The sequence below is a fragment of the Vulpes vulpes genome, chromosome 13, assembly GCF_048418805.1.
Source record: "Vulpes vulpes isolate BD-2025 chromosome 13, VulVul3, whole genome shotgun sequence".
NCBI classification, from domain to species: domain Eukaryota; kingdom Metazoa; phylum Chordata; class Mammalia; order Carnivora; family Canidae; genus Vulpes; species Vulpes vulpes.
Genome location: NC_132792.1, coordinates 115,962,998 through 115,985,194, shown reverse-complemented (window position 1 = coordinate 115,985,194; position 22,197 = coordinate 115,962,998). Strand labels below are relative to the sequence as shown.

The following is a 22,197-nucleotide window of genomic DNA, read 5'->3' as shown; positions in this document are numbered from 1 at the left end:
ACCATTTTAGTGGCCATTTCAAAGCAATTACTGTCTGGCCTTCTTTCAAAAAATTAGTCTGTCTGCTGCACCAGGAGTGGTGTGCTTCATCAGAGATCATGCTTTTTAAATTTCTCAATGGTTACAGTCTGGCTGTGAATGAAGCTGATCCATTTCATTTGTACATAGAGATCTTCCAGAACAAAAGGATTTGAATTAAAAAGCCATAAAAGCCATGTCTGTTCTCAGAAGGACTTCACTGGACACTGACTAGTGCTGTTTCTAACTGGACAGTGTTTTGCAAACTGTGGGGTGCTGTGCCCATAGCAGGGTCAGTGATCAGTGAGTGCTCAACAGCTGTTAGTTGCTTTGTTCATGCATTTCAGAGTCTCTCCATCCTTCACTCTGGAAGCAGGCGCTTCTTCTTACTCTAAACATGCTCAGGTATACATGTTCTGAGTAGGATGCTGAGAAGAATTAGGTAGGGAGCGTTTTACTTTGGTCCTGAGGACTGTATACCCTGAACTGGGTTTGGCTGATAGCTCTGAATTTCCTAAAGATGGGGGTCTGGGAAGAGCCAGAAAACTTACTAGGGGCACAGAAAAAAGATCTTGGGAGAGATGGTTTTAAAAGGGGATGGGAGAGGGGCACCTGGCTGGTTCAGTGGGTGGAGCGTGCGACTCTTGATCTCAGGGTTGTGAGTTCAAGCCTCACACTGGGTATAGAGTTCAGAGAAAAGAAAAAGAAGGAAAGGAGATGGGAGGGCAGGGGAGGATGGAAGACTGGCAACAGGTAACAGTTAAGGGGTACAGAGTTTCTTTTGGGGGGTAGTGAAAATGTTCTGAGGTTCTGAAAAAGTGGTGAAGGTTGTGTATCTCTGTAAAAAGACTTGGGGTGAGTTGCATGGTATGTGAATTATATCTTGAATCAGGCTGTTTTAAAATGCCAAAAACAAATGGGGAGAGGTAGAGAAAAGAAGGCTAAAATGAATATAAGTAATTTGAGTCACTTTTGTACCCTGATACATGAACAAATGATCTGACTGAAAGTAGAAGTCATTTCATGCAACATTTTGGAGTGACTCAAAATGGAAAGGGTGGGAAGGAAGAGCTGTGGATCACCCACAGCACTGTGAGAGCCGGCCCACCACCCTGATGCAGAGCCTGGTCCCACAGGCCAGGGGGACTGCCAGAGGCGTGCCTTTAAGTGCTCTGATGACTTAGCCAGAGCAAGCGAGCTCAGTAGGCGTGAGCAAAGCGACTTGTGCCAGACAGAGGAGGAGATGCAAAACCCCTAGAGGGCTTTCATTTCCCTTTACTGTATACCTTTTCTTTCTGGTTTTGTCATCATTGGCCAAGCACATAAAAGTTGAAGAGACCACCTTGAGTATTATTAATAATTCTTCAGTTCAATGGACAAAAATAAGCTGTTTTCAGTAAGAATCCCAAATTTCTTTAAATGCAGAAATTTTGAAAGTGTTATCCAGATAATAGCCAGGCCTGGCAAGGTGTGAAAGAATAGGCACTCCGATATAACTGGTGGAAATGTAAACTAGTACAACCCTTTTATAGGGCAAACTGGCAAAATCTATCAATATCACTTGTGTGACCCAGCAATTCCACTCTCAGCAACTTACACTATAGAAGATCAATTATACTATGTTATAGAAATAGTCCATGTATGCACAATGATTAATGTTCAAGGATGTTTAATACAGCATTATTTGTATTTTAAAAAAAGTAGAAATAGGCTATAAATGTCCATTAGTGGTTAAATAAGTCACGGCACAAGCTCACTGTGGAAAGCAATGCACCAGTAAGAAGAATGAGGTGGATCTCTATATACACTGACGAGGAAAGATTCTGAAGACATCGCATTTTCTCTCCATTCATTCACTGCCCCCCCCCCCACAAATATTGTGCTACTCAGGGAAAGAAAGTTTAAAACACAAGCTTGAATTAAATTTGACAAAGAATAACTTCAAATAGTACAGTTTTAAAAGACTCTTCATTCTATCCACTATTTTTAATTTTTCATGTAATAGTTCAGAAAGGGATTACGAATATATCAACATATGTATGCACAACTCTTTTAGAATTTACAAAAGTGGAATCATTTTGTTTATACTGTTGGGCATCTTGCTTTTGCTTTTTTTTCCCCTCCACTTAAAAATATGTCTTGAAAATCTTTCTATTTCAGCATATATAGATCTAACTAATTCTAAGACATATTATGAAGTGGAAAGCCACAGAAATACATGTCCACAATCTTTCACTCAGAAAAAGTAAGGAGTAAAAACCCATATATGTAATTACCTCTGGGTAGAGGAAAGGGTCAGGGCCATAGCAACATAAGTGTCAATCCGTATACTTTTGAATCGTTTAAATTTAATGTTGGCAAGTAAAAAGCAAACAAAACCTCAACTTGAGTTCAGCTGTTCACAGATCGGAAAATCTCTAGGTCAAGGAATTACATCCACCACCTTGGCAAAGAGCCACTCTGACATCAGGTTTCCTGCTCCATCCTCGGGAGGTATGGGGCGCAGGGCAATGTTCTCCTTCACTGGGAGGGAAAGATCCATACAAAGTCACCCAAAGCCAACCGGGTGAACTCACTGTAGAGCAGCATGAAGAGAAGGCCAAGCTCTCATTCTTGGTGGGGGAGGCACCTCTGGATCCTTAGGCTGATCTGGGAAAAGTTGACCATATTCTTCAAAGAATATAAATAACCTATCAGAGAGGCTTGTCCAGGGGTCTGACTACATTCCTAGAAAATGGTAGCTCTCCCAACTCCAGTGAACAGTATTTCTGGGGGGTTTTGGCTGGAATCACAAAGTTTGGCAAATAGTCCTGGTGTCTATGACAGGCAATGGGGATTGAGGGCCACCCATTGGTTTAGTGATTTAGAATTCTGTATCAAGCACATGGCAAAACAGCTTGTACTTGGGAGCTCTGGGCCTTAAAATAATACTTCAGCTCTTTCTTTGAAACGACTTTGATGCGAATTCAGAATTTAGTAAGAATAGAAATAAGAAGTAAGAATATACTACTCAAATAATTCATGCTAAATATTTAAGATGTGCTCTTTACTTGAAACACAGAATGTGGTCTCATGAATTTGTTAATTAAGGGTGTAAAGTTTACTGGAACGTCTTTACACTCATGCCATTCAAATTAGCATAGAGAGTTGTCTTCTCAATGAAAAAACTAAGAATGGGCCACCAACATACGGTCAATTTAAACTGTAAAGGATGGTGTGCCCCTGAAATGGACACAATTAGATGCTCAATTAATTTCTGTCTACCAAAGAAAGGAGGTCCAGAAGTGAACATCTAACTGCAGTATCTCATTTGTCTCTGCTTCAATGATCTGGCTGTTTTCTTCTTCATTTCCTTTGTGGGCAATTGTGCAACAAAAATGCCTCCATTATCAAATTCAAAATTGAATCCTATGATACTGTAGCCTGAGGAAAAGGAAGCATTGAATATCATCCCTAGTTTTACACCCAGAAGATATTTAGGAAATGTTACTGTATATACACCACATGCAACATTAGCGCTTTTAATTTCTTTTTTACGGGTGCAATGGAGATTAATTTGCATGAGCTCGTTTCAATTTCTGTAATAAGATCCAAATTTTGCATTAAGCTTTCCATCTCAAAAACAAACAGTTAAAAAGGACACATTTCTTCTCTCAAATGTTTTTATTATAGTTCTATTTTACAGTCCCTGCATCTAATATTCACTTAAAAGCTTGAATATATACCCATCAGTTCTAATTTGTTTTTTTGTTTGTTTCCTGATTACCTCCTGGTTCTACCAGGAAACTTCCTAAGTTTCAAATGCTGTACAACTTGACAAAGCACTAGAACTACCAAAAAAGTGGCTACAGATCCAGGAAAGGCGCTCATTGTATTTAATATAAAGTCAGAACTGGTCAGGGGCACCTGAGTGGCTCAGCGGTTGAGCATCTGCTTTGGGCTCAGGTCATGATCCTGGGGTCCTGGGATCGAGTCCCACATCAAGCTCCCCACAGGGAGCCTGCTTCTCCCTCTGCCTATGTCTCTGCCTCTCTCTGTGTGTCTCTCCTGAATAAATAAATAAAATCTTAACAAAAAAAAGTCAGAGCTGGTGAGCTATGCTCAGGAATACTGTTCCATGAGAGGAGGCATTTGTTGTTAATCCTGAACCGGTTATGGAACTTGGGATTTCAGAGAAGTATAAAGTCTACTGACACAGGAGATTTTCCATACCATGCCATTGTTATTCAACACTGATCTAGATTATGGAATTATGATATTTGTGTTCTTTTCAAAAGCTCATGCTTATGCCGGTTACTTTCTGTTTATAGCAGAGGTGCATCATAGGGAGATGAGGCTGCTGTCATACATGTTATCAGTCCCCTGATGTGCACAAGGTGAAGTTTGTGGTATCGCCTATGAGGTAAATCAAAGGACTTAACTGAAATCCAGCAAGCCTTTAGAACCAGCTCCTCATTCACCAGAGAAAGAGTAGCAGGTGAGACCTCAAGGAAGCAATCAGACAAATCTAGAAGGGGAGGTATTCTGGAGAACAATTCTGATGGTTTCTTAAACAACTTGGTGTCGTTAAAAATAAAAATAAAAAAATAGAGAAGGTGGGGATAGGGGAAGCTGTGCTGAGTCAGAGAGACATGTGGATACAACAGCCAGATACAATGCATGATCCTGGTTAGAGAGAACCAGTTGGCTAAAGAACAGTACTTAATATGACTTCATTTTAATAAAAAATATGCATGTGTGCGTATATCTGTATATACACACATAGAAAAGGTTCTGGAAGAGTGTCTGCCCATATATTTTGGTTAACACCATAGTGTTTCTGGGTTGTGGGAATGTGGTGTTTTTTATTTTACTTATTCCCTTTGTTACCTATCATTTCTTTAAACTTGATTTATGATTAAGGAAGTAATCATGTGATATTAGGACTGCCCATTAAAAAAAAAAAAAGGACTGCCCACTGATACTACTGAGAATATCAAAAACAATAATAACTGTCAGGAATTCTTAAATCTAAGAAATTCTGAGACTTGGGATATTCTTCAAACCTAGAATAATGGGGAAAATATAGGCTACTATATAAATTAAATAATGTTTAGACAACTGGAAAGAATTGAGGGAAAAGTTGAATAATACCTCACAATGTATACTTATAGAAATATAATATACTTATAGTATAGAAATACTTATAGAATTTAAATTTAAAAATTTAAATATAAAAAAATGAAGGAAGAACAATGATGGAACTCTCCTGATTTGGGCAAGAGGTCTGTCCAGATGCATTCCTGGAGATCTAACTAGCACCTAATCAGGTCTGACCTAATCAAAGGAGCTGTAATCGATGCTGCCATTTTAAGTTAAGACTATTAAGTGATTGTTTTTAGTGGTAATAATAGTAATAATAAAATGCAGTCCTTCTAAGAGAAGGGCAAGTGCCTCCAAGGATAATTGGGCTGGGGAGGGGGGCTGGTACTCAGGCTGACATGACTCAGGCCCTATTGTGGATGTTCAGGTGGTCAGAGCAAATGGTATTCATTCATTCAAGAATGTATTTGAATGTCATACACTGCTTTGGGGGCAAGCCAGATGTAGGAACTGTTACCATCTTCACGGGGCTAAAGTGTTCAAATTTAGACTAATCTTTCCTGTCTCTAGGCCTCAATTCTTCCACCTTAGACCTAAGCTACTTAGATTCAGATTACAGCTTCTCTCTGTTATGTGACCTCATGCAAGTTAATTTAATCTCTGTAAGTCTCAGTTTGCTCAGCCATAAAACGGGGACTACAACTCATTTTGTTGGGTTAAGTCGAGGTTACAATTAAGATAGTCAACAGCAGGCACAAGGCACTAGGTTGGTCACTGATGATTGTCAGGACCCAGGCAGGGTGGGGAGGCCCAGGAACCACCCACAGGAGTTCTGTTCATTGAGGCAGTGCTGCTCACAGCCCCCCAGCAGAGGGTGGGTGGAATACTTCTGGGGCTAGGATCTGGTCAGACTGCCTCCTTCCTCCAGGGCTGCATGCTGCAGTGGGTCCACACCCCGAGGACCAGAAGCCACGTTGCCGGGAGCACCCAGGCCGCAGACCCAGCTCCCCTGAGTGCACCGGTCCGGTGCCAGGCCCACCCGAGGCAGGAGGCACAATGCAAGCTGGGCTCGGGCGGTGGTGGTGAGGTCAGGGCACCCACTCATGCTGGATCTGTGGAGGTGCCCAGCCACCAGCCTCCACCTACGGAAGCTGCAGCAAGATTTGAAGAGACTGAGACCATCCACCTGGCCCAGGGCAGCAGGACTTGCCTGCACAGACACTAGCACATCCTCAGCCCGGACAGGGCTGTGATCCAGGAGAAGTTGACTCCCGTGGATTAGATCCCGTGGATCAGACCCTGAGCCCTACTTTGAGGATTCCCCAAAGTGCCCTGGAACCACTATTCATGAGGCCAGAATGGAGGGAAACTTCCCTCAACCCTGCAAAGCCTCCAGCAGCCCATCAGACTGTCCTGAGCACAGACAGAAGAATAATGCAGAAAAGCCTCCAAGCTCCACAGGCCCCACACAGTGTCCCAAAGCCGTGTGAGAGGAAACAAGGAAGAGCCACAGCGTTGCTCCAGTGTAGTCCTCAAAGCAGGAACCTTCTGGTTCCAAGAGGTCCCCTCCGTCATCTGCGAGTCCCAGGAACTGTCTGGGGATTTGCACAGATGCCCCGTGCAGGCCCACGTTGCATGCCAGAGGCCTAGAGAAAACCACTCTGATGCCCCTCGGGAAAAGGGGGGGTGGAGGGGTTGCCCCAGGCAAGAACAACACCTTGGTGGCTCCAAGGGGAAGGGGCATCAATCTTTCCAAAAGGACAAACTCCTAATGGGTACGAAAGATGGGAGAAGTCCAGTGCTTTGGTCACCCAGAAGTCACACCAGGGAGGAAAGCCCAAAACCTCCATCCTGAGATAACACAAAGAAGAAATGCCCTCTGCAGGGATGTCAAGAAAGAAAGAAAGAAGATCACTGCATCCTTAAGTTTTCACCTCCATGAGAGGTTGCTTCAGATTCCTTAAAAAAGAAAAGTGCATGGCTCCAGAAAACCAAATCAGACAAAAACAAGCAAAGTCTAGACGGCTTAGACGTTAGGAAAGTAGGCAGGAGGTCTGTTGCCCAAGGTGAAAGAGAAAAGTTCCAACAACCCAAGGACTCAGGAAGGGAAAATTAAAACTTCTAATGTGGATAGAAAGTCAGTGGGCTCCCTCCATGAAGCGGAGGCAGATCTGCATGATGAGGGATCTCTGGGTGGCGCAGCGGTTTGGCGCCTGCCTTTGGCTCAGGGCGCGATCCTGGAGACCCAGGATCGAATCCCATGTCGGGCTCCCAGTGCATGGAGCCTGCTTCTCCCTCTGCCTGTGTCTCTGCCTCTCTCTCTCTCTCTCTCTCTCTCTCTCTCTCTGTGTGACTAAAATAAAAATTTAAAAAAAAAAAGATCTGCATGATGATGTGGAGCCACCCAACTTGCCTTTGGAGGCAAACTTAACTATGTCTGGTCCTGGAAGGGGGCGGGGGGAGGAAGAAGCAAAAGATCGTGAAAACTTCAGCTACTGCACTCGGGGAAAAAGGACTTAAAAAAAGATTCTAAAAGCACTCGTGAAAACTTGGACTCGGGCCAGAGGTTACCTAAGGTGAACAAAATCGAGTCCAGAAGCTGCAGTGGTCTGGAGCCCCATCAGCCAAGCTGAAAGAGGTCCCCACTGGTGTTGCCAGAGCTGCCACTACCCGGGGTACAGGCCAGTCACCCACCACTTCTGCTTTGGGTTGACCACCCTCTTTCCAACCAAAGCAAGAAGCACTGCCTTCACCCCAGGGAGCAGAAGCAGCTGGGTTTCCTGGACACTGAATGAATTCTAAGATGCAAATGTCTTCTGGTTCCCAGTGTGCCTATCTCCACAAAATGACAATCTTGTGCCAACAGTGGACCTGGGTACTTAAAAACACCTCTATCATTGAAGTAGAAGGAGTCACACATTCTCTCCTTGAACCCATTTTGGAGACTTTATGCCCATCAGCTATATTGCATAAATACAATCATGTACTAGTTGGAGAAACATAGATTATAGAAAATTCATTGTCACCAAAACTCTAAGAGGGTCTAGAAGAGCATGAAGCGTGATGGGAGACATACGTGCGGCCTCAGGATGCCCGAGAACGGCAGCTACGTACTGACAATGAATATCGGGGCTGCACCTGCCAATAAGCCCAAAGGCTGATGGGCAAAGCTGGTCCTTCTCAACCGTGTGGCCCAGCCCCCTTCTGATGTTTGAGGGGGCCAGAATTCTGAAAGGAGCAGCAGCTCATCAAGCCAGCACCATACCCCACAGGGAGCAGCTGCACTCTTTGCAGCAGTGCCAGAACAACAGCTTGAACTCTTCGCCAAGGAGCCGGCCTGTGACTGCCGGAGCTCCGGCAGTGCCCACTGGGCGTGGTGGTCAGCAGTGGGAAACCCGCCAAGAAAAACTGCCCCAGTGATGCCCAAGATGATGAAAACATTTCAAGAAGAGATCTTCCCAACGATAAACTGAGGACTTGCCCTGGACATGGAATGTGCTGGGAGGAAAAGGCGGGCAGTGGAGTTTCGGGGATGGGACTTCCTAAGGAGACCAGAATCTTGGGCTTTGTGGAAACTTTTGGGCTCTTGACTCCTGTACTTTTCAGAAGTTGTGCCTGTGGGCATCTGTGCAACAGCCTCCCTGCCTGGAGAATACTTTCAAATTCTGAGGATGTGAAGAAGTCTCAGTTTCACTGAGGATTTAAAGATTCGTTATACTTTGTCAAGTTGCCACTCTGTAAACAATAAGACAGCGTTTTAGTTAAAAAATAGTATCCCCAGATTGTACTTAATAAATAAAACTACTTGGCATGGTTGGTGTGTGTGTGTGTTTTAATCTCAGAGAAAACAAGGCCTTCTTGGACAGAAACCCCAGAAACCATTCATTAAAAAAAGTGATAAATTTAGCTACATAAAAATTTTAGAAATCAAAAACAAGATCAAAGGACAACAATCTGGGAAAGATATCTACAATTTTTATTAACATTCAAAAGACCAACTTCCTTTATATATCATAAGTACCTATAAATCAATGGGAAAAAAAGACCAACAATTTACTATAAAAATGTGCAAAACACAGGAAAAGATAGTCCACTGGAAAGGAAACACAAATGGCTCATAAATATACGATAAGATACCCAATCTTATACAAAAGCAAATGAAAGGCATAATGTGATACAAATTTTTACCAATTTGATGAGTAAAGTTCAAAAGGACAGCCTGCTGCATCAGAGCAAATTATCATGCATTTCTAGGAGACCTATAAATTGATACAACTTTTACTAAGTTACTAGGCAAAATGTTGAATGTATATATTCTTTGGTACAGCCACATCAGTTTTAGGATGAGACTGAATATATAAATGGACAGTGGTCAGACCCACATAAGCTCATGAAGCCAAACCACAATCTCTGCAGCAACCATCTCAGAAAACCAAACCACAAACTCTATAGCAGTCCAGGAAACAAAATCACAGCCTCTGTAGTAACTGGCCCAGAATGATCAAGATTTGATCAACACCTGCCAGCCTCCCGATTTTTGCCCGTAGTTTCCAAATCAGGACCAAGCAGGAAAAGCCAACTGTGCTCTCCAAATCAGCCCCAGAAGGTGCCCTGCTTCTAGTTAGCCTGCCTTCAGCTTTCCCAAGTCAATACCCTGTAGTCAGAAAATACCTGAAACCTTCCCTTTTTTTCACTGTAAAGCTTTCCTACTCCCTGACTTGCCTTGGAGTCTCTGCTAGATGAAAGTGATGGTACCTGAGTCCCTTGCTACAGCAAATTCTCAATAAATGGCTTCTGTTCTCATTTGGATGGTTTTCATTTATTTCCAAGAGAATTTTATTCTACAGATGCATGTATGTCAAATATACAGACATAAAAACTCTTTAATAGAGCAGCTTCACTTATAGAATTTTACCCTACAGATATACCTGTGTGTGTGTATGTATGTGTATGTATTCAGTAATGCACAGACCTGACCAAGGCATTTGAAGTCACTTTTCCTCAAGTTCTTTGCCTGCTTCTAAAAGTCTGAGTAGTATGTTTGACAACCTCAAGGTGCTAAAGGTGCAGAAGTAGGAATCCAGGACCCAGCATAACAGGAAACCGTGGTAAAACCTGTAAAGGGCTCAGTCCCAAGAAAAAGGACAAAGGAGAAGTTAAACTGCCTAAGCTCAATCTCCCATTCTTTATGTGATCCAGAAATATCTCAGTTCCTGAAACTGGATTAAAATGTTCCTGGATTGAGGGGCTCCTGGGCAGCTCAGCTGATTAAGTGTCCGACTCTTGATCTCAGCTCAGGTCTCGATCTCAAGGTCATGAGTTCAGGTCCCTTGTTGGGCTCCATGCTAGATGTGGGGCCTACATTAAAAAAAAAAAAAAAAAAAAAAAGATGTCCTGGATTGCTAGTACCTCCCCCCTCAGGAACAATAATGCTTCTTATCCCCACTTCTATTCAACATTATATCAGAAGTCTTAACCAGTAAAACTAGGCAAGAAAAACAAATGGCATAAGAATTAAAAGGAAAGAATAAACTCTGACTTTATTCAAGGATAATGACTGTATAAAGAAGTCAAAAGAATCCACAAATAATCCTAGAATTAATAAATGAATTTTTCAATGCTGCTCAAATCAGTATACAAAAATCAATTGTATCTCTACATATCAATAATAAACACAAGATGAAGTTAAAAAACAAGAAACCATTTACAATGATGTGAAAACCATTTACAATAGTATCAAGAAACTAAAAGTCTATCTAATAAAAGATGGGCAAAATCTCTATGTAGAAAACTCTAAATTGCTACTGAAAAAAATTAAGGAAGTTGGAATATAAAGGATAGGCATTGATCAGAAGATTCATTTTTTGTCAGTTCTCCTCAAGTTTATCTTCAGATTCAATTCCATCCAAGTCAAAATCTGGTAATCCTTGTGGATTTTGACAAGTTGTTTCTAAAATACATGTATTGTCAGTAATGGTAACCATTTGACAACAAAGAACCACTAGAAATCTTTTCTTTTTTTAATTTTTTTTAAAGATTTTATTTATTTATTTGAGAGAGAGACAGAGATAGCGACAGAAAGCATGAGCCCGGGAGGAAAGAGAGAAGCAGACTCCCCACTGAGCAGGGAGCCAGATGCAGAGCTCAATCCTAGGACCCTAGGATCATGACCTGAGCAAAAGGGAGATGCTTAACCTATCGAGCCACCCAGGCACTTCAAGTCTTTGCTTTCACAGGTATCAAGATTGTGCAACTACAGTTATTAAGAGAGTGTGGTATTAGCACAGGAAATAGACAAGACCAGTGCAACAGACTCAAGGGCCCAGAAACAATTCTGCATATACACAGATGAAGAACAGTGTGGGAAAGGACACCTTTTTGGTAAATGCTTTGGAAAAATTGTATGTCCTACCTTATACCTTACACACAGATGTGTGTGTGTGTGTGCATGCACACACCAGTTTCAAATGGATTACAGTTCTAAATGTGGACACAGTAAGATTGTCAGACTATAAGAGAACATCTTCATGATTTTGGAATAGGAAAGATTTTCTGAGGATACAAAACACCCACTAGCTATAGAAGAAAAGATGAATAAAGCGACCTTTATTAAAATATAAATTTGTGTTCATAAAAGAGAACATATTGGCATGCTGCAAATATCAGCACTTAAAAGAATTAATATGCAAATATATAGTGAGTTCCCCCAAAAATCAATTAAAAAGACAAAATAACCCAAAAGATGCACAAGAGAAATAGGTGCTTTGCAAAATGAGGTATCCAAATGGCTAATACACAAACCAAAAGGTACTTGACCTCATTTGTAATCAAGGAGACATAAAATAAAGGATAAATAATTGATAATACCAAATAGTGCTCAGGATGTGGAACGATGGCGATTCTCATGCATTGCGAGGGCAATATAAACTGATAAAATCACCGTAGCAAATTGTTGGGCATACCCTAATAAAGTTGGACTTATGGCTGCTCTTTGTTTCACAATTTCTCTCCTTGGGCTTCTGTTTACCTGTTAGCTTCCTTCCCTACTACAATATAACCACCATGCAGGTAGAAGCAGTGTCTTTTTCTCAGTACCGTATCTCCGGAACTTAATGTAGCTGACTCAGGCTCTCCAGAAATCTTTGTGAAAAGACTTACAAGACAGGTAATAAAGTAAGGCAGAAATACAGAATGAAGAAAACGATCTCTTCCATGAAAAGAAAAAATACTTAAATACATATGCACTTATGACAGGCAAATATATTTCTAAATAGATACAGAATAAACACAGACAACAGTTCCTGACAGGTGAGAAGGCAGAGACGGAGAGTGGGTGGCGAGTAGGGAAGAAGGCATTTACTTTCCATTGTATATCTTTCTGTTAAGTACCGTTTGAGTTTTTAGGCCATGTTTGAAATCACCTTTATTAAGGCATCATTTACACATGGCCCAGTGTACTCATTCCCAGGCCCAGACACATTCATTTTCAGTGTCCGGGCCTGGGAATGTGTGCACATACAGAATCAATGCCGTAATCCACATTTAGAATATCTCTATCATCACCCCAACATGTCCCTTCTGCCCCTATGGTTGTTGGCAGAGTTCAGTTCCTCATGAGCTGGAGGACTGTGGGCCTCAGTTTCTTGTTGGCTGTTGGCTGGACACTTCCTTCAGTTCCTTGCCACATGCATGTCTCCAGAGGGCCCCTTGTAACACAGCAGCTTGCTTTGTCACAGCCAACAAGTGTGTATTCTGCTTGGGAGGTTTTGAGTTTCTTGGATCTGTGGGAAAATTTTGGCCACGATGTCTTTGTATTTTTTTTTTTCTCCCCTTCCTCTCTGCTCTGGGATATGAACTGCATCTATGTCTGACTACTTGCTATTGTCCTTCATGTCACTGAGGCTTTGTCCATTTTTTTTTTCTTCAACTTTTTCCCATGTGCTGCAGGTTAGATAGTTTCCAGTGAGTCTTTCTGATTAAAATATTGTCCTCTTCAACTCTGCGAGTTGTGTTTTATTCTTTTTGTATCTTCTGGTCTTTTCCTCTTTAGAATTATTTTGTCCTTAAATCCTTAAACATATTTATAATCGCTATTTTTAAAGTCCTTGTCTGCTAATTCTGTCTCCTGCATATTTCAGAATCTATTTCTGTTGACTGATTTTTGTCCTGGTTTTGTTATCTTTTCCTGTTTCTAATAACCGATAGTGGTTTGTGTGTGTGTGTGTGTGTGTGTGTGTGTGTGTGTGTGTGTGTGTGTGTTTTAATCAGATCCCAGTTTTTGTGAATGCCTGGATTTTCTTGTCTTCTTTTTAAGTGTGTTGAGTTTTATTTAGCAGATAGTTATTTGCAGGTAAGTCTGATTCTACCAAGCCTTCCTTTTAAGCTTTGTTGAGAGAGAGAGAGATCTACAGTAGCCTTACTCTAGGGCTAGTTTAGCTTTCTCCTAATGCACGGCCTTACTGGTACCTCTAGAGTGCTCTGCTGCTCCACAGCGTTTCTCCACTTGGTCTTGGCGTTACAATGTCTCTCAATGTTATAAGGAGGTTATATGAATACCACTAGTTGTTCAGCTTATCATTCCTTGGTAACTGGCTTTTCCCCAGCTTTGTACATTTTCACTCTATGAATGAATGCACAGCTCAGTTTTCATCCAAAACCTCAGAAATATGGAACAATTTGTTTGCACAGCTCACTCCTCTCTGGTCCCCTTTCTTCCCACTATTAACCATCTAAGTCCACACTCAAGTCATGATCTCAGGGTCATGGGATTAAACCCCACATCAGGCTCCAAGCTCAGTAAGGAGTCTGTTTGAGATTCTCTTCCTCTTCTCCTGCTCTCACATGCACATACATGCTCTCTGTGTCTCTCAAATAAATAAAATCTTTAAGAAGAAGAAGAAGAAGAAGAAGAGAGAGAGAGAGAGAGAGAGAGAGAGAGACATCTGGGTGGTGAGATATATACATTTTACATTTAAAAATAAAACCTGGGGCATCTGGGTGGCTCAGTGGTTGAGTGTCTGCCTTCGGCTGAGGTTGTGATCCTGGGGTCCTGGGATTGAGTCCCACATCCAGCTCTCCCTGCAGGGAGCCTGCTTCTCCCTCTGCCTGTGTCTCTCTGCCTCTTTCTGTGTGTCTCTCATGAATAAATGAATAAAATCTTAAAATAAAATAAAATAAAATAAAATAAAATAAAACCTAAAAAATGTTATTTTTCCAAAAGAAGGGGTATTTTTTTTAAGATTTTATTCATTTGTTCATGAGCGACACAGAGAGAGAGAGAGAGGCAGAGACACAGGCAGAGGGAGAAGCAGGCTCCACCCAGGGAGCCAGATGTGGGATCGATCCGGGGCCTCCAGGATCACACCCTGGGCTGCAGGCGGCGCTAAACCACTGTGCCACCGGGTCTGCCCCAAGGAGGGATATTTTTAACCCAAACCATCAAATATACAAATTCATATCTGTATACTTTCATATTATCTTCTAGTGGTTAAAAGAGAAATAAGGTGCAAAAACAAGTCTCCAAAGAGTAGCAGTGTGACATTAGCAAAATGTTCCAGGTTGAATGATTAGTCTCCCTTTCTTGGTCCACATCCCACAGTTGCCACAGCATCTTAGGAGATGCCTGCAAGGCTGCTGCAGTGGTCAGTAGTGAAGTGGTTAATCTTCTTTATGCAAGAGCAGAGAAGAGCACTTAAAATATAAAAGTTACTTAAAATTCAGCTTTGCTTTATGGTGATTTAGAGTTTGTTTAATTAGTATTTAGAACTGCACATTGTTTATTGCTATTGGTATTTCAATAGATGCTTAAATGTTTGAACATTTAAAGTTTAATAAGCCTCAGTTCTTTCAAGAAAAACATTGATGTAATTAAATTTTCAATTACTCTTTTTTTTTAGGGGCCTGTGCAATTAATAAAAGCTAAGGCATTTAACAACACTCGTTTAAAAACCTAGTCAACCACCTCATTAATTAGCTAACACTTATAGCAGGTATTTTTTTAATATAAAAGTCTCACAGAGGCAAAGTCACAACTTCTGAAAAGTATATATAATGACATATGAAAATAAATAAAATTAACTTTGTTCCAGGATTATTCTGTGTGTACACATGAATGTGTGGATCAATTATAGCATTCCAGAGAGCATTCTTGTGCATTGATACCAATTACTGTTTACTTGTTTTGAATTGTATGGTCAAATTAAAAACACTAAAGCAATTGTTCCTCAGAGCTTCCTTGCCCTTAGCACATTTAAGAGGATCTTAAATTCAAGTTGAAAAAAAGAAAGTCACAGAAGTCTACAAATTGGAAAAAGTCTTATTTTAATCAGATACTACATTTATTTTGAGGTTTTTGTTGTTGTTTTATTTTTATTTTTGTTCAAGGTTTCCCTCTCCTTTCTTCTTTTTTAAATTTTTTTATTTAAATTCAACTTAATTAACATATAATGTATTACTAGTTTCAGAGGTAGAATTTAGTGATTCATCACTTACATATAACACCCAATGCTTATTACATCAAGTGCCCTCCTTAATGCCCATCACCCAATTACCCCGTCCCTCCACCCATCTCCCCTTCAACAAACCCAGTTTGTTTCCTATAGTTAGAGTCTCTTGGGGTGCCTGGGTGTCTCAGTTGGTTAAGCATCTGCCTTCAGCTCAGGTCATGATCTCAGGGTCTTGAGACCGAGTCCCACATTGGGCTCCCTGCTCAGTGAGGGGTCTGCTTCTCCCCCTCCCTCTGCCCCTCCTTCTGCTTGTGCTTTCTCTCTCTCAAATAAATAAATAAAATCTTTTTTAAAAGTCTCTTATGGTTTGTGTCCCTTCCTGTTTTTATCTAATTTTATTTTTCCTTCCCATCCGCTGTGTTCATCTGTTTTGTTTCCTAAATTCCACATCAGTGAAATCATATGGTATTTGTCTTTCTCTGACTGACTTATTTTGCTTAGCATAATACCCTCTAGTTCCATGCACGTCGTTGCAAATGGCAAGATTTCATTCTTTTTTATCGCTGAGTAATACACCTGTGTGTATGTGTGTGTGTGTGTGTGTGTACCACATCTTTATCCATTCATCTGTTGGTGGGCATCTGGGCTCTTTCCAAATTTGGCTATTGTGGACATTGCTGCTATAAACATTGGGGTGCATGTGCCCCTTTGAATCACTATGTTTGTATCCTTTGGATAAATACCTAGTAGTGCAATTGCTGGGCCTTGGGGAAGCTCTATTTTTAACTTTTTGAGGAAACTCCATACTGTTTTCCAGAATAGCTGCACCAGCTTGCAGTCCCACCAACAGTGCATAAAGGCTCCCCTTTCTTCACATCCTTGCCAACATCAGTTGTTTACTGAGTTGTTAATTTTAGCCATTTTGATTGGCGTGAGGTGATATCTCACTGTGGTTTTGAGTTGTATTTCCCTGTACGGACTGATAAGTTGAGCATTTTTTCATGTGTTTATTGGTCATTTGTATGTCTTCTTTAGGGAGAAATATCTGTTCATGTCTTCTGCCCATTTCTTGACTGGAATATTTGCTTTTGGGTGTTGAGTTTGATAGGTTATTTAAAGATTTTGGATACTAGTCATTTATCTGATAAGACATTTGCAAATATCTTCTCCCATCCTGTAGGTTGTCTTTTAATTTTGTCGACTGTTTTGCTGTGCAAAAGTTTTTTATCTTGAAGTCCCAATAGTTCATTTTTGCTTTTGTTTCCCTTGCCTTTGATGTATTACTGTCTCATATTTAGTCTTTCATCCATTTTGAGTCTATTTTTGTGTATGGTGTGAGGAAATGGTCCAGTTTCATTCTTCCGTATGGGACTACCCAATTTTCCCAACACCATTTGTTGAAGAGACTCTTTTTTCCATTGGATAGTCTTTCCTGCCTTATCGAAGATTAATTGAGGGTCCATTTCTGGGTTCTCTATTCTGTTCCATTGATCTATGTGTCTGTTTTGGGGTCAGTAACATACTGGGGTTTTTTTGTTTGTTTTTAAAGAACTTGTTTTTTTTGTTTTGTTTTGTTTTGTTTTTTGTTTTTTTAATCATGAGAGACACAGAAAGAGAGACATATGCAGAGGAGGGAGCAGGCTCCCAGCTGGGAGCCCGATGTGGGACTCGATCCCAAGACCCCAGGATCACGACCTGAGCCAAAGGCAGACACTCAACCACTGAGCCACCCAGGTGCCCCAGTACCATATTGTTTTGATGATTACATCTCTGTAATACAGCTTGAAGTTTGGAATTGTGATGCCACCAGCTTTGATTTTCTTTTTCAACATTTCTTTAGCTATTCAGAGTCTTTTCTGGTTCCAGTCCCTGAGCATGGAATGGTTTTATTTAAATTCAATTTCATTAACATATGGTGTTTTTATCAAGAAAGGATGCTGTATATTGTCAAATGCTTTCTCTGCATCTATTGAGAGAATCATGTGGTTCTTGTCCTTTATTTTATGGTGCTGTATCACACTGATTGATTTGTGGGTACTGAACCACCTTTGTAGCCATGGAATAAATCCCACTTGGTCATGGTGAATAATCCTTTTAATGCACTGTTGGATCCTATTAACTAGTATCTTGGTGAGAATTTTTGCATCTGTATTCATGAGGGATATTGATCTATAATTCTCCTTTTTAGTGGGATATTTTTTATTGGTTTTGGGATCAAGATAATGCTGGCATCACAGAATGAGTTTGCACATTTTCCTTCCATTTCTATTTTTTGAAACAGCTTTAGAAGAATAGGTATTAATTTTACTTTAAATGTTTGGTAGAATTCCACTGGGAAGCCATCTCACCCTGGACTCTAATTTGTTGGGAGATTTTTTATTACTGCTTCAATATCTTTGCTGGTTATGGGTCTGTTCAGGTTTTCTATTTCTTCCTGTTTCAGTTTTGGTAGTTTATGTTTCCAGGAATGCATCCGTTTCTTCCAGATTTGCCTAATTTTTTGGCATATCATTGCTTATAATATTCTCATATAAATGTATTTCTTGGGACACCTGGGTGGCTCAGCGGTTGGGCGTCTGCCTTCAGCTCAGGAAGTGATCCTGGTCTGAGACCGAGTCCCGCATCGGGCTCCCTGCAGGGAGCCTGCTTCTCCCTCTGCCAGTGTCTCTGCCTCATTCTCTGTCTCCCATGAATAAATAAATAAAATCTTTCAAAAATAAATAAGTTTTAAAAATTTATGACTTTGGTGTTGGTTGTGAAACAAAAAGTCTCAAATGCACAATCTACCCATACACCTAAAGGAGCTGGAAAAAGAACAGCAAATAAAGCCTAAATCCAGGAGGAGTAAGAGAAATCATAAAGATTAGAGCACAAATTGATGATACAGAAATAAAAAAAACAACAGAACAGATCAGCAAAACTAGGAGCTGGTTCTTTGAAAGAATTATTAAGATTGATAAACCCTTTGCTCGTTAGTTTTTTTATTGTTTTGTTAGCTGTACAGAAGCTGTTTCTCTTGATGAAGCCCTAGTAGTTCATTTTTACTTTTGTTTCCCTTGTCTCCAGAGACGTGTCTATTAAGAAGTTGGTATAGCCAAGGTCAAAAAAGGTTGCTGCCTGTGTTCTCCTCTAGGATTGTGATGGTTTCCTGTCTCATATTTGGTCTTTCATCCATTTGGAATTTATTTTTGAGTGTGGTATAAGAAAGTGGTCCAGTTTCACTTTATTCTTCTGCATGTGGCTGTTCATCTTTCCCAAAACCATCTGTTAAAGAAAAGCTCTGTTATCCATTATATATTTCTTCCTGCTTTCTCAAAGATTAGTTGAGCATATAGTTGTGGGTCCATATCTGAGTTTTTTATTCTGTTCCATTGATCTATGTGTCTGTTTTTATGCCAGTTCCATACTGTTTTGATGAGTATAGCTTTGTAGTAGTGAGTATGCTTCAGGATACTCTCTCTCTTCCCTCTGCCCTTCTCCTAAAATTGTTGAATAAATCTTAAAAAATAAATATAAATCACAATTAAATACTAACTTGTATGGTACAGAGTATGTGGAGTTCAGAAACATGTAAGATTAAAGAGAATGTGCCTGGATCAGTGGGAGGCAAAGCAGAAAGTGGTAAGGAAGAGACCAGACATGGAAGCTGGGCCACATCATTGCAGTGCTCTGTAGGTCACATGGTTTGGAGGTTTTATCCTAAGTGTAATGAAAAGCCCATAAAAGGATGCCAATCAGGGAGTGACACAATTTTAAGATCATTGGATGAAGAATGGACTAGAGGGAGGTAAAATCCAACAGGAAGAATAGTTAGGAGGCTATTGCAGTGGTATAGGTAAGAGATTATGGTGGCTTGGATCAGAATCTTGGCTGTGGAGATAGGGATGATTAATGACCTATTATAGAAATAGAATCAGTAAGAATGCTGATGTCTTCCTTATGTAGAGGACGGAAAGAAGGGACTAGGAGGAAGGATCTAAGGATGACTCCCAGAACTCTCTTTTGAGCAACTGGCAGATGGTGGTTTCACATTCCTAGGTGGAGGAAGACTGGGAACGGTACAGGTACAGGTTTTAGAAGGGAAGCAAAAAGTAAGCTATTGAACAAATTAAGATGCAGATACTTGAGATACCCCACCAGATTTGTCAGGTAATCAGTTGATTCATTGTCCTCTCTGTATTCCATCTTCTAGAATACCATGTGGTCTTGGGACCCAGCAAAGAAATCCATTCTAGAATCAGTTTAGGGGGTAGGGGTTGTTGGCATATAGATGGCACTGGATATCATGAAAATGTATGGGACCATTTAGGGCAGTGGTTTTCAAACCTGTGTGTGTGTTTATAATGGACTTTTCAAGACTCCATCCCAGATTGTTTCTGATTCAGTAAGGAAGTCATGGTGAGGTCCAGGAATCTGCTTTATTAAAAGCCAACGCAAAAGGCTCTGATGCAGGTAATTTGGGTTAGATTGAAATGAGCTTGAGGACAATCCAGACATAAGACAGTAGCAACACCAACCCTTTCCAGAAGCTGGAGAGAAATAGAAAGTGGTTGGTAGGTAGAGGGGAATGTAAGGCCAACTAGAGGGTTCTATCTTCTTCCGTATTATTAGTTATCTCTGAGGTGGGAGACACTAGGGCAGCGGTTCATAACCTTGGCTATACACTGTAATCACACTGCTGGGCTTAAAAAAAAAAAAAGTCGATGCACAGAATCCACCCAAAATCAGTAAATCAGAATCTCCAGAGGTATCAGTATTTTTTTCACTTTACTTGTATTTATCCCCCCTCCTCTCAAAGCATTGTTTTTATTTCCCCAATGCCTGGCACTGAGTATGTCCTCAATTCATGTGCAGTATTGTGGAAAGTACAGCTGGCCAGTTAGCAGATGATACAACAGAAACCCCTGTATGTGCTGTAAAGTTCAAGTAATCTCCGTGAGAAGAGGATTACAGCCCAAGAACTGGAGGCCCGAGAGGGGAATTAAATACCTAAGTTCTTGGTAAGTAGCCTGGTAAGTGGAGAATCAGGGTCCCAACCCCCGGGTCAGAGCTGCCCTGCCTTTCAACAAGCTTCATTTTGACCACACCTGCTCACCCATCAAGACAGCGGGTCTAACAAATACCACACCGTTCCCTAAATCACAAACTGCAGTCCCTTTCCTCAAACCCAACCCCGCCTGGGTCCCAGACCCATCCTATCCCCATCACAGGCTCGAGCCCAGCCAGCGGACTGGACCAGTGGGGATTACGGAATAAGATCCCTCCCTGCGCCTGCGCCACTCGGCTGGGAGAGGGCGGGGCAGGAATCCCTCTGTCGCCATAGCAACCGGAGACAAGCAAACCGGGCCGCCGCAACAGGAGGGAGGCGCTGCTGGTACAGTTCTTTTTTTGTATTTTGCTTTCCTTACCGCTTCCCGTGCCTGGTGCGTGACCTTGAGGGTCTGGTAAGAAAGCTCCATCAGCCTCCGCGTTAGGGCCGTTGCGGTGAAAAGGGCCCGTCGCTCGCTGGACCGCTACTCCCGGAGGAAGCGGCTTGGGGAAACCTGACGCTTAACCAGCCCGCCCCCTTTCACGATTGGCTGGAGCCGAAACAGCTCGGCCAATCGCGGGGCACAAATGGATTCTTTCTCATGCCAATCAATATTAAAATAAGCGCGGTCGGTCCGGAGCGTTGACCAATCAAGAGAGGGAGGAGGAGTGATTGACAAGGCTTGGGGCGGGCTTTGAAACTGTCTAGGTTCGCTGAGTTGTCTCGAAAAGGCGAGTTACCCAGTTTCTGTACCACAGTATCTGCCCTTGGTTTCGGCAGCTGTTCGGGCCTTTGTGACCCAACGCTTGCGTGCCCAAGAGTACACTTTGACATCCCGTCTTTTCTAGGCCCCCTTCTCCCTCTGAATTAAGGCAAAGGTGCGGAAAGAACTTCGAAATGTCGGCAAGTGGTCCTTTTAGACGGGAAAAATCTGCTGTGGACTTTGGGTGTCGGAGGCTTTCTGGGGTGCAGAGTGTGCATCAGCCTATCCCTTCTCCTTGACTCCCTCCACCTCAGACCTATGCTCCTTAGAAGCGGACAGACATGGACTTTACACTTTCCTCTGCTCCATGTTCTTGTGTTAACTACTTTGTGTCTTCACAGTCTTTCTGTTTCTGCTGTTAATCCTACTCTGAACCATCCCCTCCTCGTTATCTTCAGGCTGCTTCTTCCATTCTCTACCTTAGGATACAAAAATATTCCAGTTTGCTCAATCTAAAAACAAGAACACGATACCTCTCGTCTTGAAATTGCTGAGTTGAATCACCTCTCTCCCATTTACTTCAAGATTTTTGAAAGGACTGGCTGTCCTCTTCTTCACTCCCTCACCTCCCACCTGTTTCTCAATACATTCCGCCCCTCCTCCTTTGAAGCTATTCTTACTAGAGTCTTCAATAACTTCCTAATTAGGAGAGCCAATTATACGTTATTTTACACCTTTACCTTATTTAAATGTAGCGCCATTTGAAACTTAGAAATAGTAACTATAATTTATTAAAACATCTGTAGCACCAGACAACGCACTATATGATTTGTGTGGTTAGCTAATTTAATCCTAACACCCCATGGAAAAGTTACTAACACTCCCAATTTATGGTTGTGAAAATGGGCCCAATGAGCCAA

At 41.5% G+C, this 22,197-nt stretch overlaps 1 protein-coding gene across 3 annotated transcripts in view; it reads right to left on the bottom strand.

Moving 5' to 3' along the window:
- KATNAL2 (katanin catalytic subunit A1 like 2) overlaps positions 1 to 21,116 on the bottom strand; it is a 65,959-nt gene extending 44,843 nt beyond the window's left edge. Inside the window, exon 1 of one of the 3 annotated variants that reach the window (XR_011996248.1) lies at positions 20,954 to 21,054. Coding sequence is in view for 2 of the 3 variants with exons in the window: in XM_025997063.2 (XP_025852848.1) it covers positions 20,954 to 21,004 (51 nt within the window). In the remaining variant the exon portion in view is untranslated. Of the gene's footprint in view, positions 1 to 20,953 lie in introns of all 3 variants that reach the window. The other 2 variants (XM_025997063.2, XM_025997065.2) reach the window with 2 other exon arrangements.
- Between the last annotated feature and the right edge of the window lie 1,081 nt (positions 21,117 to 22,197).